Genomic DNA, 12,978 nt, shown 5'->3' with positions numbered 1-12,978 from the left:
ACACAGACGAATGCGTTTCAGGAGGTCATTCACATTTTACAATTCTATTTCCTCGTTCCTAGGCTATGATCGTGTGTGTGATATTCTATTTTCGTGTACGAAATCGGCTTTTAAATGACATTGGTATTTTGAAAGGAACGCCTTCCTTCGAATTAGGCTCATAAATGGTGTTTCATTTCGTAGGATCACAGGACCATATCCTGGAAGATCCGTCCGTAAAAGAGCGGGAACTGTTTGTGTCTGATGCCGTGGATTCGTACGCCGTGAGTGCGCTCAGGTTAGTTCTGACTGTATGATAGTAATTCAAACCACTTCAACTGTCAAGGTGATATTCCTGTGAAGAAGTTAATCTGAATAAGAATTTGCCCTAAATGCATTCTTTTTCGAATAAAAAAATGAGGTTAATGGAGTTCAATTGAAATTTTAAAATCTTCTATTTTTGTAGGGGAAAATGTCGTGTGAAATGTCTCTCGGATGTTTCCAGTTTAAAGGAGTTCATTTCTCAAAATGATCATTTCTTTTTTGTCCTTCGTTACAATCCGGAAACAAGGTAGCTTTTCGTGTCATCAAATTTCATTCTACCAGTTTTGGAGAAAATTGATAACGCTGTCTACACACTGCAGTAAAGCAATTCAGTTGTCTGCTATTTTATTCTACCGGGTCGTGGCTATCAGTGTAATAAGTTTAGTATGTTTTACACAAAAAAGGCCAAAAGTAAAGTATGTGTTTTCTTTTTTTAGACGTCTTGCCAATCACAAAGGTGAAATTCGAGTTGGTCCCAGTCATCAGGTATGTCTGGGAATGATCCTATATTTTTGTGTCTTTACTTTCTTTACCTCTGTCGTTTCGCCATTTCTTCATCTATCCGAGTCTCGACATTTGTCGCTGTCTTTTTCAGGTGCCTCTTCCTGAATGCCAACCAAAACCTTTAGCCGTCGACGAGCTAGCTCGCGAGCCGCCCAAGGAGGAACTGGTAAGAACAACGTTAACTAATGATGATGATGATAGATTGTAATGATGATCGGATAGTGATCATCGTGGCGATGATGATATGTGATGGTAGATTATGACGATGATCTATAGGACATTATGGAAGATGATGATGATAATAAATGATAATATAATAATGATGGTAGATAATATAATGATGATGGTGAATGATCGTGACAGTGTTGGTTGATGGTCACAGCGATGTAGATAACGATGATGGATGATAATTTAATGATTTTGATGGAGAATTGTGATAATATATAAAAAAATGAAGTAATGGTGTTCTATTGAACGTATAATAACAATGTTGTGCTCTCCTTATCAGACGTGGAAACCTACACTCGAAGATTATGACTTGATGATGTTTATTGGCGCAGCGAGGTAAGTAAAGTTTTGCATACATGAAGAAGTGGCATTGATCCTACTCGTTAACGATATTAAAGCTGTTTCGTGCTTTGATTCTTTTAGAAGTATGGCTCAATACGCAGGAATATGCAAAGAAGGAGATACCAATAAAGGTCTGACCGCTGCCGCACGGGATGCAACCACCATCAACGCTCTCAAAGTTGTATGTAATTTCAAAGCATTTGCCCACCTTAACAAAGACATCATAACATCTCCATCATAACATTATCATCACATCATCATCGTCACATCAATTTCACCATCACCTGCAAGATCATCAAAATTCATCACAATCACCCCATCTCCATCATAATATCAACGTCAAGACTTAATCGTCACAATATTTTCATCAATTCGAGTTATTCGACCAATCATCAATCACCACGTCATGTAACAAGTATTCTTTTAATTTGCTCTTCCAGCTTCACAAAAGCAAATACGACACGGCGCGTGCTTTGCAGTCCCTGGTCAAACGTCCTTTTCCGAAGACCTCAAGAATGGACTGGAGTGAGGATGACAATGTATGGAATTTAATAAAAAACTGCTGTTAGATAACTTAAACCACAAGTTCCCGCTTTGTTTTTTGAATCGTTAAGTAAGACTTCTGTGTTCTGCTTGTAGAAAAAATTTGTGAAAGGATTACGACAATTTGGAAAGAATTTCTATAAAATCAGAAAAGAGTTGTTACCAGAGAAAGAAACGGTATGACGGACAATTTCTTCGCGTGATTCTGATTCTCCATTCACATGTCTTGTTAGCTCTATGAATTTTACCGACTTGTTAAAATAACTTTATTGTATACTTAGGGTGACCTGGTGGAGTATTACTATATTTGGAAAAAGACGCCATCAGCGATGAGTTCCAGACCACATCGGCGACGACGTCACAACGTTCTCCGTCGTCGTAACTGCACTCGGTCGACGAAAACATCTTCAAGTGAATTTGGTAAGACCAGTTTGTATTTCCAAAAGACTTCTAAACACGGCCATTCAGAAGTACATGGGTTGCAATTTAATCCAAAAATACCTGGGTTACAATTCAACACAGCTATCTTCAAGCTTGGTACAACATTCCCTGATGGATATTTTCCATTTTATTTTTGGTGCAGTTGAACTCAGCTCGTGCAGTGAAGATGATTATGATAGTGAAGACAGTGACAAGGACTTTAGGTGGGATTGATTTTTTAAATGAAGTTTGATAATGATTCTACCACTGAGGCCTAGTGTATGACTGGGAGTCAGTACTCCAGTATAAATAGAGTTCAACAGCTCTAGTTATGACGTAATTTTTTACTTCTTTTCAATATCTAGCCTTTACTGCTGCCGACATTGTTACTCGTCCAAATCAAGAAGCTGGCATCATGGTGGCTATGAACGTTCGATCCTGTGCTCAACTTGCCTTGAGTACTTCAAGAAATACGGAGTGATGAGGAAGCTAGAGGGTCCTCGTAATCCCCCAGAGCACATGTTTAAAGGCCGTGGTAAAGAGAATGAAGTCGACTATTTTATCAACGGAAAGCAGTTGCGCAGCCGCAGAAGCACACCTAATACTTCAAGTAGTCTCCGATATGGACGCACAAAAACATGCAGCCCCGTTGACAGTAAGTTAAGATGAATTCGTTCTACCGAGCTGGAGGCTCGATTCTCACCCTCGTGTATGTGGTTGAATAAACACACGTATAATCGTCGCATTTCAAACTTCGCCATCGGCGAATGTGCGTGAATGAAGTGAATGTAATATCCGCACTCAATTTCAGTCGTCAAAATGACAGTCACATGCACACAAGTTATCGTATCGTGTGATAATAGCCACCCCTTGATAACCTTTTTATGTTGTTGTTTCAGCCACCACACGAGAGTCGCCGATTTCTGGTCGAAAGTTAACACGATTATCCAAGCCTGGTTCTCCTTCTGGCGCTAGTACCGGGAGTAACACCAGCAGTTCCGGAAGCAATAAAAAGGTAGGTTGAACCAACCTCTCACCTCAGGCCCCGACGTTAACGGTGGACGCGTGAACCACACAATAAATGAAGAATGCTGTTTCAATTTTTGTCCCACTTGACATTCTAATGATACATGATTTCTTTCTTCCCTCAGACGCAAGCGAGTAAACGAAGACGACCTAAGAGAAACACCGATTCTATATTAGAAAATACATTACCACAAAAACGGAAGAAGTCTGTCTCGCGGGTAGGCAAAATGATCTCTGTATATTTCTGGAGTACGAACTTTATATGCTGTGTTATAAGCTGAGTTATTTTAAATGCTTCTTTCACAGGAATCAGACGAGGAGCTCGAGACTGATCAAAGCGAACGGAATAGCTCCCCCATGGTTGAACAGGTGGCGACTCCCCTGGGAGGTGACGTAACAAGCATCAGTAGTAGAACGAGCACGAACGAGGAAACTTGCCTCAGCCCCTCGCCCGAGTCGATCGACGACGCGGAACGTGTAATCGATTCGGGTAAATTTGCAGCGCGAAACGTTCCTGATGGTAAATCGTGCGCACGAACAGGCTTGCCTTTTACGTGCAAAAAGCTGGAGAAAACCGCGGTAACTGGGGATAGAAGTTTAAAAGAGAAAAAAATAGAGGTAAATCAAATACGATCGGCGGAATCTTAATCGTAACAACATCTTAATCGAAGGCATATTTTTTTGCAATTTACTGAATTTTATCACATATTTCGGGTAACCCTGCGTGTAAATTTTTTTGAATTAACATTTGTGAAAATCGTCTTGTAGAACGAGGGCTCGTCCTCGTGCACAGCGAGGAGTCAAAAGTCAGAAATGAAATCATCCTCAGAGATTATTACTTCGTCAAATATGTCATTACATCAGGAAGAACAGCGAAAATATTTGGCGGGAGGGATGCGGTATCCGTATCCGGGAATTCCGGGTGCTCACGCGGCTTCGATCATGACCCATATGCCAGTTCAACTTCACGGCGATACGAGCGTCCTCCCCTGGCTCCGGCCTGGCCCTGGGGCGATGAAAGACTTTGAAACCTGGTACTCGCCTCACAAAGCAGCATCGTTAAACCGTGGAAATTCCGGCATGCCGCCAGCGATTTTACATCCGTCCTCATTGCTCGATCGGAGCTCTCCGCTTCACAAAGATGGCGGAATTTTGTTCCCAGGAGGTCATATTCCCGGGGTTCCTCCTCCGGTCGGTACCGATCCCATCACGGGACTTCATCATTCGCATTCGCATTTTCATACTCACTATCACGTGCACCCGGATCATCAACCGCGAAGCCCATCAGTCGCCCTGGAACCAAACTTACTGTGGCGAAATCCGCAGCACGAGATGTGGCTACACCCGAATGCAGGCATTCCCGCCGGTCATCCACATGCCGGCTTGCCACCTACTCATCCGCGACACCTAGTTAACCATACAGACGATATTCCCAGCGTTCCTCCACCATACTTTCATGGTCTTTGCCCACCACCCCCTAGGGAGTTTCAATTTCAACATGAACTCATGATGAGTCAAGGCTTGAAAATGGAGTACAATCTTTCACTGTACCCACAACTGCTTGCACGTGAACAGCTCATGCGTTTTGCACGACCCCAGGGCTCTAGGATTGAAAACGAGTTGAGGCGTTTGGAAACTGGAGAGGAGCCTAATCTGCTGCATCGCACGGATCCACGTGTCATGCGCAGTCCAGCCTTGAGGAATCTCGAAAATGGTATTTTTCATTCGTCAAATCCAATACTCGAAACGATAGACTTATCAAAGGACGATTAAAGTCAAAATATTTTGAGAAATATGGCTTTACGAATGTCCTTTGGGTATTTGCCTATTAAATTCGACCCTCAGATGTCGGTGAGACGTTTTTATAAATTTCAAATCATCTTCATAGAATTGACACTTTGTGTCATGCAAATTTACAGGCAAATGCTGCAATAAAATTCGTAAAACTGTATTTCTCCTAGTTTTCCTTCTGTGTGCCATTCTGAGATTGCAGCACAGGACTGTAAAGATCGAGTTTGACAATGCATTATGGAACTGTTTCGGAATCCCTTGAGCCGCCCTATGATGCATTTCAAATCCTATAGCCAGTACTCTTCTGTGATATCTGGAATGGCGTATTAGCCTTTTCCCAATCGAGCTGTGTAATGGGTCTAGTCGCGAACCGGAATGCATCTATGGACTGTTTGCAGGGACAGGAAATATAAGTCTGAAGCCATTTGTCCCTCCAAATTGTCCATAAATGGTTAGCGACTAGATCCAGTTGGGAAATGGCTAATTGATGATTGGCTTTGATAGTTTTCGTATTAGTTTAGCAAAGTTTTCGCAATTGAAACACACGTTTTGTAAATATTTGATTTCTATTTATATTCTGTTTTAAGAACTAGTCATGGTTTTTCAATTCTAATAAAGGTTTTTGTTTTGAGGTTAATATTATTGTGTGTTTTCTTTTGGGAATGGTAAATACAATATATATATAGATGTATATTAATATATACAATTTTTTTTGCAAAACAAATATTTAATTTTGACCTTTTTCCAGATCACAAATTCCGCAAGCAACGCGCCAGTCATGTTCTTAGTTATGTTTTGCTCTGATGCCTTTAAAATATCCCTTCCAGCGTTCCAGAACTTTTTTGTAAAACTGATCACTATTTATCATTGTAACCCAAGTCAGTTGATTCACATGTGTGGCGTGATAGTCCCACCGGGCAAGATTCGGCTCGACACCCATTGTGAGGTGTCTTAAATCGTATATCGTCCCAGAACCGCTATCGTACATTAAGATCATCGCTCTTAGAGACGTCATTCCATCTTGGAAGAGCCTCTCAACATCAGCTCTTTGATCCAAAGGTAGTGTCATCTTCAAATCATACAGTCCCATAAGGGAATACAAGAAGCCATTAAGAACAAAGAGTGGTGGAGTCATCGGATACTCCTCGTACCATCTGTATTTATTCATGAAAGTAGCTAAGATTCCATGTTTTTTTGATTCTACGTGAAATAATCCTATGGCCCGTTTGGCAGCGGCAAGAAAACGCGGTTTTTTTGTGACATGATAGGCCCTTGTTAAGACAGAGATGGCCTGGCCTTGTGCCATTGCTGAGTACCAACCAGGATCCAATTCTACTCCAGTTTTGATCTTTCGTCTCACTGGAATGGGCCACCCACCTTTCTGATCTTGATTCTTCAAAAGCCACTTTGCAGCGGCCATGAACGCATCCCTGTGACCATGTTCCCTTAGAGTAATATTATCTAAACAATAAATTAATATTATTGGCATAATAGGCAAACGCGCTGAGCCCAGAACGCCATGATTTCTTCGATCAAAGAAACATATTTAAAACACTTTAAATTATCCCAAATTTATTTGCCTCCAAAAAGTACATTTAACAAAAAACTAATATCGGCACTTGCCATTCTAAATGGCCGCCAAAATACTGATTTCTTAAGACGTCAACCTTACCTATCAACCCTTCTCCTTTTAGTGCTGCACTTCGAATCTCAGTTATACGAAGTTTGGTCCGTTTTTTAGTGTCCCTCTTTCGACCTTTCTCCCCGATGGCTTTGTTCAAATCTATCCACAAATTTCGTGTAATCCTTCGCCATTCCCGTGTTGGCCCTATACCGTAGGTTGCTGTGCTGTGTTGTTTGTGCACCTCAACAAGCGTCTCGCTGGTGTCGTAAAGAAGTGTGTATGCTTTAGTGTCGTCCACTTCGAGTGCGATGGAAATGGATCCAGATGATTTGAATAAAATGTCAAATGAGAGAACGTATGTTTTGCTGGAGCTTTCAATGTTTAAGGTGACGGAGTCTTCGGGCGAGCCTAGAAATTTGACGAATGCAACAGGTATGGATTTGGCTCTGTCGGGGTTTTATCAAAATACAGCAGAAAGACGTGCTATTGAGTGCATGGCTATACAGGAATTGGAAAGCAATGGATGTTTGATAAAAACTGCATCAAATACTTACCATTTGTATTAAACTCCATTACCCTAGACTTCCTCTCCTCACTGTACACATTCTTCACTTCTCCTTGTCCACTGACAGACCATTCCTGGTTACCAGTATTCTCACAATCATCCACAACCTTAACAGCCGCTTTTGCTCCCTCAACCCACATACTGAAATGACTCAGCCCATATTGAGCAATCTGTATGGGATACCTATACCCCTGGTCACCCCACTGGGTGGATATAGGGACCTCATCTACACCTGTTATACACTTCACCCTGGATCGACCCTCTACATTATAATTCACAAACCACAAAAAACTACCGTTTGGTTCATAGGTGTGGGTGTTTGGAGTGAAATATTCATAGCTAGTGTGACGCACATGGAACTGTTTTTTGAAATCATCGCGAACAATTTTGCCCTCAATTTCAAAATAATCCCTAATAAAAGAAAAAGGAATGTAGACCTCCTTGTTTTCGAGGTGGCCTTGTATCTTCGTTTCACCGTTTACTAATACTTCTATATTTTTATATGACAATTCCTTGCCAGTTATGTGTTCTGAATCTCTCTCATCTTTCGTGCCGTCTTCATCGTTTTCATTGTTTTCTAGTCCGGCATCATCGTATCCGAGTTTCGCTTTATCTCGATCATACTTTTCGCCTTTGATTTGCCGTGTGCTCGGATCATCAACCAACAACGCTGGGCGACTTTCAAGTTGCGCAACTTGACAACGGTTCCACGTAAAAAGAACAGCGCCCAGGCAAATGATCACGAGCGCTATATTCAAACGAGATGTATACCTAAACATTTTCAACATAAACCCCCAACAAATCCGCATAGTTTTCAGTTAATAGGGCAAGAATGTATGGAAATCCACTCTCTCTGAATGTTCTTGGTCCGCCATATTGAATATTTTAACAATATTGTACAAAACGATCGAAGGCTCAAAAATTTAAAGGCGCGTGCTTTTAAAAGTTTATATTTGTTGCAAATGTGGAGAGGAAAATGCTCTTAATTTTGGCAATTTACGATCAATTTACGATTAGAAGAAAGATCGTTTTGGTATAATATTTGCTATAAAAGGGCCGGCATTTTTACAAGGTCAGTATTTGATTTAAACCTCTTTCATTTGATAAAGTTGTAAAATTCTGTCACTCAAAATGTCTATTTTATTACATGTATATTAAATGCTCTAATGTTCTCACATCTATTCATCATACGTTTAAAAACAAATTCTAATAGATTTCAAAAATCTACAATTGCACACATATATTGACCCAACCCCTAATTCAACAACATTTTCAGCCATGGTAGCTGCAGGCTACCCACTACCACATTTCCACCTCCATTTATGACTCAATCAATGTATCATCTTTGATTGCAGTGACCATAGAAATAGCAGACATTATTTCTATGATTTCTATGCAGGCGACCAAGCCTAAATTTGATATCATTTCTTCCCTTTTAACAACTTCTCAGTTGAGCCATCATCATCATTCCACCATGGGCTATTTGGCTCTATGGAGAAGGGATTTTCATCCTCAGATTCGTAATCGTAATTATTCTCGCGTTGCCGACCTCGGACATTGACAGTATAGTATATAGCAACATATATGATAGTCATGAGTAATGCTCCGCCCAGAGTGACTGTTATCAGTATGATGTACACCCCAGGCACACGCACGGCAGTTTCCTCTCGCACTCTTGCAGAGTAGCCTCGTTTTGAAGTCTGTTTATGGTGACCTTTGGTGCTTGTCTTGTTGACTTCAGTTTCTGATCTAGAATGATAATATCAGTAAGCTTAGTAAGTATATACGCACAATAAACACCAGCCTGACTATTTGTCCCGCTATGCTAATATTTTGTTGTTTATTTACTGTGAAAACAATAAATTTCTAAGGAAATGAATAATTATAAAAACTCTAAATTTACATAGTGGGACAAAATCCTCAGGCTGGCTATGCCACTGACAATAAAGCTGACATGTTTATGCATGAAAGAAATTTAGAAAATTAAAATGGAACCAGTGGAGAGTAAGGGTGAAAAGAGAAGTGTTTATTTAAAACAGAAGGTTCAATAAAAACCAATAAAAATACATCACACACTTTGATAGGCAGATTGTTTTAAGCTGAGGATTAGCTGGGAGAAATTGGTTATCTATTGTAAAATAAGGCTTACTTTTCTTCATCATCTGTTTGACTTTTGTTGCTTGTCTTTCCATTAAACATTTCTAGTACTTTACTTCCATTTTTCCATCTCAAAGATTTCTTTATTGAATTATAATCAATCTTGTGCTTCTTCTTATGACCCAACACGCTATTTTTATTCCAATATATGTCTTTATCACCTGTCTTCTTTGTTTTATTTGGTCCTGAGTCCAACATATCAACGTAAGCCAGTAAGTCAGAACCTGTCGAGTTTTCTTGTGATAGATTACGTCTTGAAGTTAAATTTTCCAGATTTCCTACCGTGTCGTTTAGGATCGTTGTGTTTTCTTTTGCAAATGCGGTGGTGTTTTTTCCAAATAGCTTTTTTGATCGGTATTTAACCGTTGTGTTCTGCTTGAGAATTCGTTTTTGTGCTTTAATAAAAGAGAGAGAGAGTCAGAGAATTTATACTGGTTGTTTCAGAAGGCGGGAAAATGGTAACGGACTTCGTTTATATCTGGATGGCGAAAGATTGATGCACTTTTTTTATAATATAAACTTAGACGCTTACGTTTGACAAAAAGTTTATTAATATTTAAAAAACTAAAAAAGGTAACTTATTAATATTACGTATTACTTAAAGGTAAGCAATCTCCTACCTGAAGTTGTATTACCAATTTTAAAAACACTTCCATATTTGAAGATTGTTTTGCACGACCTCTTACGGCGACGTCTCAGAGCTACAGATTTTTCAACACATCTCCCGTTACTGAAACATTTTTCTCTGCTGCACGCATTCTGCTCTTCCGTACGTAGGGTGATGTAGGGACCTAGCTTGTTGTTTACATAGTCATTGTACTTCAGACAAATCTCCCTGGAAGTGTGTTCGTCGTAATGATTGCCCCAGAGTATTAATCCAGCACTACCAAAATTCACTGCTTGCCCGATTGCATTCTCTAAGTCATCCTGAAAGATGAAAGTTCAGATTTACATCCAAAAAGGGTCGAGTTTACCTCGTCCCTAAAAGGAGTATATTATCAGCTCTGGCGTCCTACACCCACCTCGTTCAGCATCTTGAATTCTCGCGCTCCATAATGATATAGAGGTCTGAGATACGGAAAAACTGGCAGGTCATTACCAAATCCGGGAGCAGCTGCCATACGAGACACTCTAAACGCCTCTTTCAATCTGTCAGAGACGTATTTATTATTATCTGTGAGATCATCCATCAGGTAGATAGACGGAAACAACGCTGTGCTGCTTTTGTACAACCAAATCAACTTGTTGTTCCACATTTTGTTCTGGAAAATAAAATTACGATGGTTTCAAATAGATTATGAATGAGTTGCTTCTAATTGTACTAAATTTTCATCTGACCTGATAAGATCATGGAGTGTTTTGCAGATTACACTGCAGTTCTATGTAATTCTTGAAATCGTGCATAAAATTCGATTTAATTAAATTTTCTGCAAATATTTATTTATACAAATTCACTGAAGAAATTCACAAATGAAATGAACTGATGACGCAACCTACTTCTTTTGAACAGTTCCCAAGGCACTCCGGGAAGCCATAAAACCCCCATAATGCTCTTGGTCTCAATTGTTTCGCAAATTTAATTGTCTCCAACATTAACCTTTTTCCAGCGCTTTCAAATCTTTTCTTTGCTTCATCCTCGATTTCACGTTCATTTTTAAGTTTTCCTTCTCTCTTAACCAACTCGATTGACTTAAGTCGATACAGACGTTTTTTCCCAAAGTTGGTATCCCACAGTGGTCTCCAGCCCTCCCAGTCAATGACCGCGAGGCCACTGTACATTGGCTCTGGTATCTTCTCAGCAATATGTTCCGATGCTTTCTTTAGATGTTCCTCAAGATCAACCAACTAAACTTACACATGAAAACAAATAGTAAACAAGCCTTAGAAGTTGAACACCTCTACCAGCGAAACACGTCAGTATTATACATCTCCGAATCAAGTCGATTACGTAAGTAAAATATATTTAATTGTCACGGAAACAAAGTGAAAGAGACCATACCAGCCTTTTCTTACCTGAGGTAAACCAGTATTATATTTCAACTTTTCATCCTCGTACCGATAATACGGATACAATCCTAGCTGAGCGTTGTAAAATACCGTAACCACTTCACCGTTCCACGACTGGTTACTATTTGTCAATATTCCGTGCTTTTCCAGTTCTATGTGAACACTAAAATTATTATGGCACCCCCCTGTAGGGGAGTTCCATACCACTACAAACGGTTTACCAAATTTTGATTTTCTCGCGCATCTGCAAACGGCCGAGTTTATGTCTAAAGATTCAACGTGGGCGAGAATGAAAACTGTCAATGTCAGATATATGAATATTTTCCAATCCTGAAATATGTTTACAGGCGAATAAGAGTTCAAATGTGTTTGAAAATTAAAAATGGAAGGTACACCTGTCTTCATGATGTAGACGTTCTCTCGTCAGTTGAGCTATGTCCTCTATTTTAGACTATCGACGTGGGATTTGGTTTCGATATCTTAAAATGATCGTTTATTTTTCATCTACTATATTTCTTATTCATCCCGTGACCTTGTTCTTGACAAGAAATGTCCCATTTTACAAATTTGGCATCACATTTTTTTCTTGGAATTTAATTAATTTAACTCCAGCAATTACGACGCCGATATTCAATCCTGAAAACTGATGCAATCTTGAATTGACTCTTTATAATATTCTTCAGTCGAATTAAGCTTGTTATCCTCCTTGATCTCTTGGCCTTCCAATTGAATATACTTCACATTAAATACGCCTTTCTTCAATTTTTTATCAATTTTTATCCACAGTAGTTCACTGGACGTTCAGCAAGGATAATCTTATTTCAAAATTCCCATCAAGTTCCCCGTTCTATAGTATTTCACTATATTCCTTGAGAGTCTAACTGCTTAAACTTCAAAATAATGATGTTATTAAATTCGCTGTGTTAGGTCTCTCAAGCGTGACGACTTATTCAATATTTATACACTACTTGTGGCTCATTTTTCTGTCAAAACAACAGACGGATAATATTGTACGTTAAACCATACACTATTAGCCTTTCCTGTGTGGTTCAACAAATGTGGAATTTGCATAAAAATATATATGTTGAGGTAAAGAAACTCTCACGTCTGAAACGCACAAATGATTCTCTCTGTTGCCTGCCTAACTTTTTCCCAAAAGCTCGCAGATCCAACCGCGCAAAATGGAGCAGGAAGATTCTATTACGCCTGGTAATATCTCTATCCGGATTCCCAACTGTATGAAATATAATATTATTTCACTAGATTGAGGCTTGAAGCGAAAATTTGGTCTTTTTTCATTTCATCAAGACACTGTTAACACAAGAACGGGTGAATTACGGACTATTGAACTTGTTCAGCCAGCGTACAAATTTATCTGGTTGCGTGCTCACGTGAATAACATCAAGGCAAATGCGTGCAAATCCGTTTCGCTTTCGTGCGTAGCAAAGTACTCCAAGTTCTTAAACCT

At 39.6% G+C, this 12,978-nt stretch overlaps 3 protein-coding genes across 7 annotated transcripts in view; 1 reads left to right on the top strand and 2 right to left on the bottom strand.

Moving 5' to 3' along the window:
- The window catches only part of LOC114518011 (arginine-glutamic acid dipeptide repeats protein-like), a 31,611-nt gene extending 25,817 nt beyond the window's left edge, over positions 1-5,794 (top strand). For all 5 annotated transcript variants that reach the window (XM_028537890.1, XM_028537887.1, XM_028537885.1 and 2 more), the window contains exons 5-19: positions 184-277; positions 446-550; positions 741-789; positions 899-973; positions 1,316-1,371; positions 1,459-1,558; positions 1,818-1,916; positions 2,017-2,097; positions 2,202-2,340; positions 2,504-2,564; positions 2,706-2,995; positions 3,240-3,355; positions 3,492-3,584; positions 3,673-3,984; positions 4,135-5,794. In XM_028537890.1, coding sequence (XP_028393691.1) covers positions 184-277; positions 446-550; positions 741-789; positions 899-973; positions 1,316-1,371; positions 1,459-1,558; positions 1,818-1,916; positions 2,017-2,097; positions 2,202-2,340; positions 2,504-2,564; positions 2,706-2,995; positions 3,240-3,355; positions 3,492-3,584; positions 3,673-3,984; positions 4,135-5,139 — 2,675 coding nt within the window. In that variant the 3' untranslated portion in view covers positions 5,140-5,794. The remainder of the gene's footprint in view (positions 1-183; positions 278-445; positions 551-740; positions 790-898; positions 974-1,315; positions 1,372-1,458; positions 1,559-1,817; positions 1,917-2,016; positions 2,098-2,201; positions 2,341-2,503; positions 2,565-2,705; positions 2,996-3,239; positions 3,356-3,491; positions 3,585-3,672; positions 3,985-4,134) is intronic.
- On the bottom strand, positions 5,727-8,211 carry LOC114518014 (D-glucuronyl C5-epimerase B-like). Its single transcript, XM_028537893.1, has 3 exons — positions 7,336-8,211; positions 6,830-7,189; positions 5,727-6,618 (listed from the first exon to the last, which is right to left on the bottom strand). Exons 1-3 carry the CDS (start codon positions 8,153-8,155, stop codon positions 5,942-5,944), a joined length of 1,857 nt encoding a protein of 618 aa, XP_028393694.1. The 5' UTR covers positions 8,156-8,211; the 3' UTR covers positions 5,727-5,941.
- A 200-nt stretch (positions 8,212-8,411) lies between these two features.
- LOC114518013 lies at positions 8,412-12,682 on the bottom strand. The gene is made up of 6 exons (XM_028537892.1): positions 11,517-12,682; positions 11,001-11,348; positions 10,526-10,765; positions 10,124-10,430; positions 9,496-9,898; positions 8,412-9,095 (listed from the first exon to the last, which is right to left on the bottom strand). The coding sequence occupies exons 1-6, from the start codon at positions 11,913-11,915 to the stop codon at positions 8,768-8,770; spliced, it is 2,025 nt and encodes a 674-aa protein (XP_028393693.1). The 5' UTR covers positions 11,916-12,682; the 3' UTR covers positions 8,412-8,767.
- Positions 12,683-12,978: the final 296 nt, after the last annotated feature.

This window comes from Dendronephthya gigantea, unplaced genomic scaffold (assembly GCF_004324835.1).
Source record: "Dendronephthya gigantea isolate DGI-Jeju-01 unplaced genomic scaffold, DenGig_1.0 000010F, whole genome shotgun sequence".
NCBI lineage: Eukaryota > Metazoa > Cnidaria > Anthozoa > Malacalcyonacea > Nephtheidae > Dendronephthya > Dendronephthya gigantea.
Note: the sequence above shows the minus strand (reverse complement) of the source record. Positions and strands in the feature narration are given on the sequence as shown.

Bases quoted from the DNA above. Each gene is read 5' to 3' on its own strand.
- LOC114518014 (XM_028537893.1), bottom strand. From the start codon at position 8,155: ATGCGGATTTGTTGGGGGTTTATGTTGAAAATGTTTAGGTATACATCT. The intron at 7,190-7,335 runs GTAAGTATTTGA...TCAAATTTCTAG, and splicing joins AATGGAGTTTAATACAAATG to GCTCGCCCGAAGACTCCGTC. The intron at 6,619-6,829 runs GTAAGGTTGACG...TTTATTGTTTAG, and splicing joins AAAAGGAGAAGGGTTGATAG to ATAATATTACTCTAAGGGAA.
- LOC114518013 (XM_028537892.1), bottom strand. From the start codon at position 11,915: ATGAAGACAGGTGTACCTTCCATTTTTAATTTTCAAACACATTTGAAC. The intron at 10,766-11,000 runs GTAGGTTGCGTC...TTTATTTTCCAG, and splicing joins TTGGGAACTGTTCAAAAGAA to AACAAAATGTGGAACAACAA. The intron at 9,899-10,123 runs GTAGGAGATTGC...CTTTTATTAAAG, and splicing joins AATTGGTAATACAACTTCAG to CACAAAAACGAATTCTCAAG.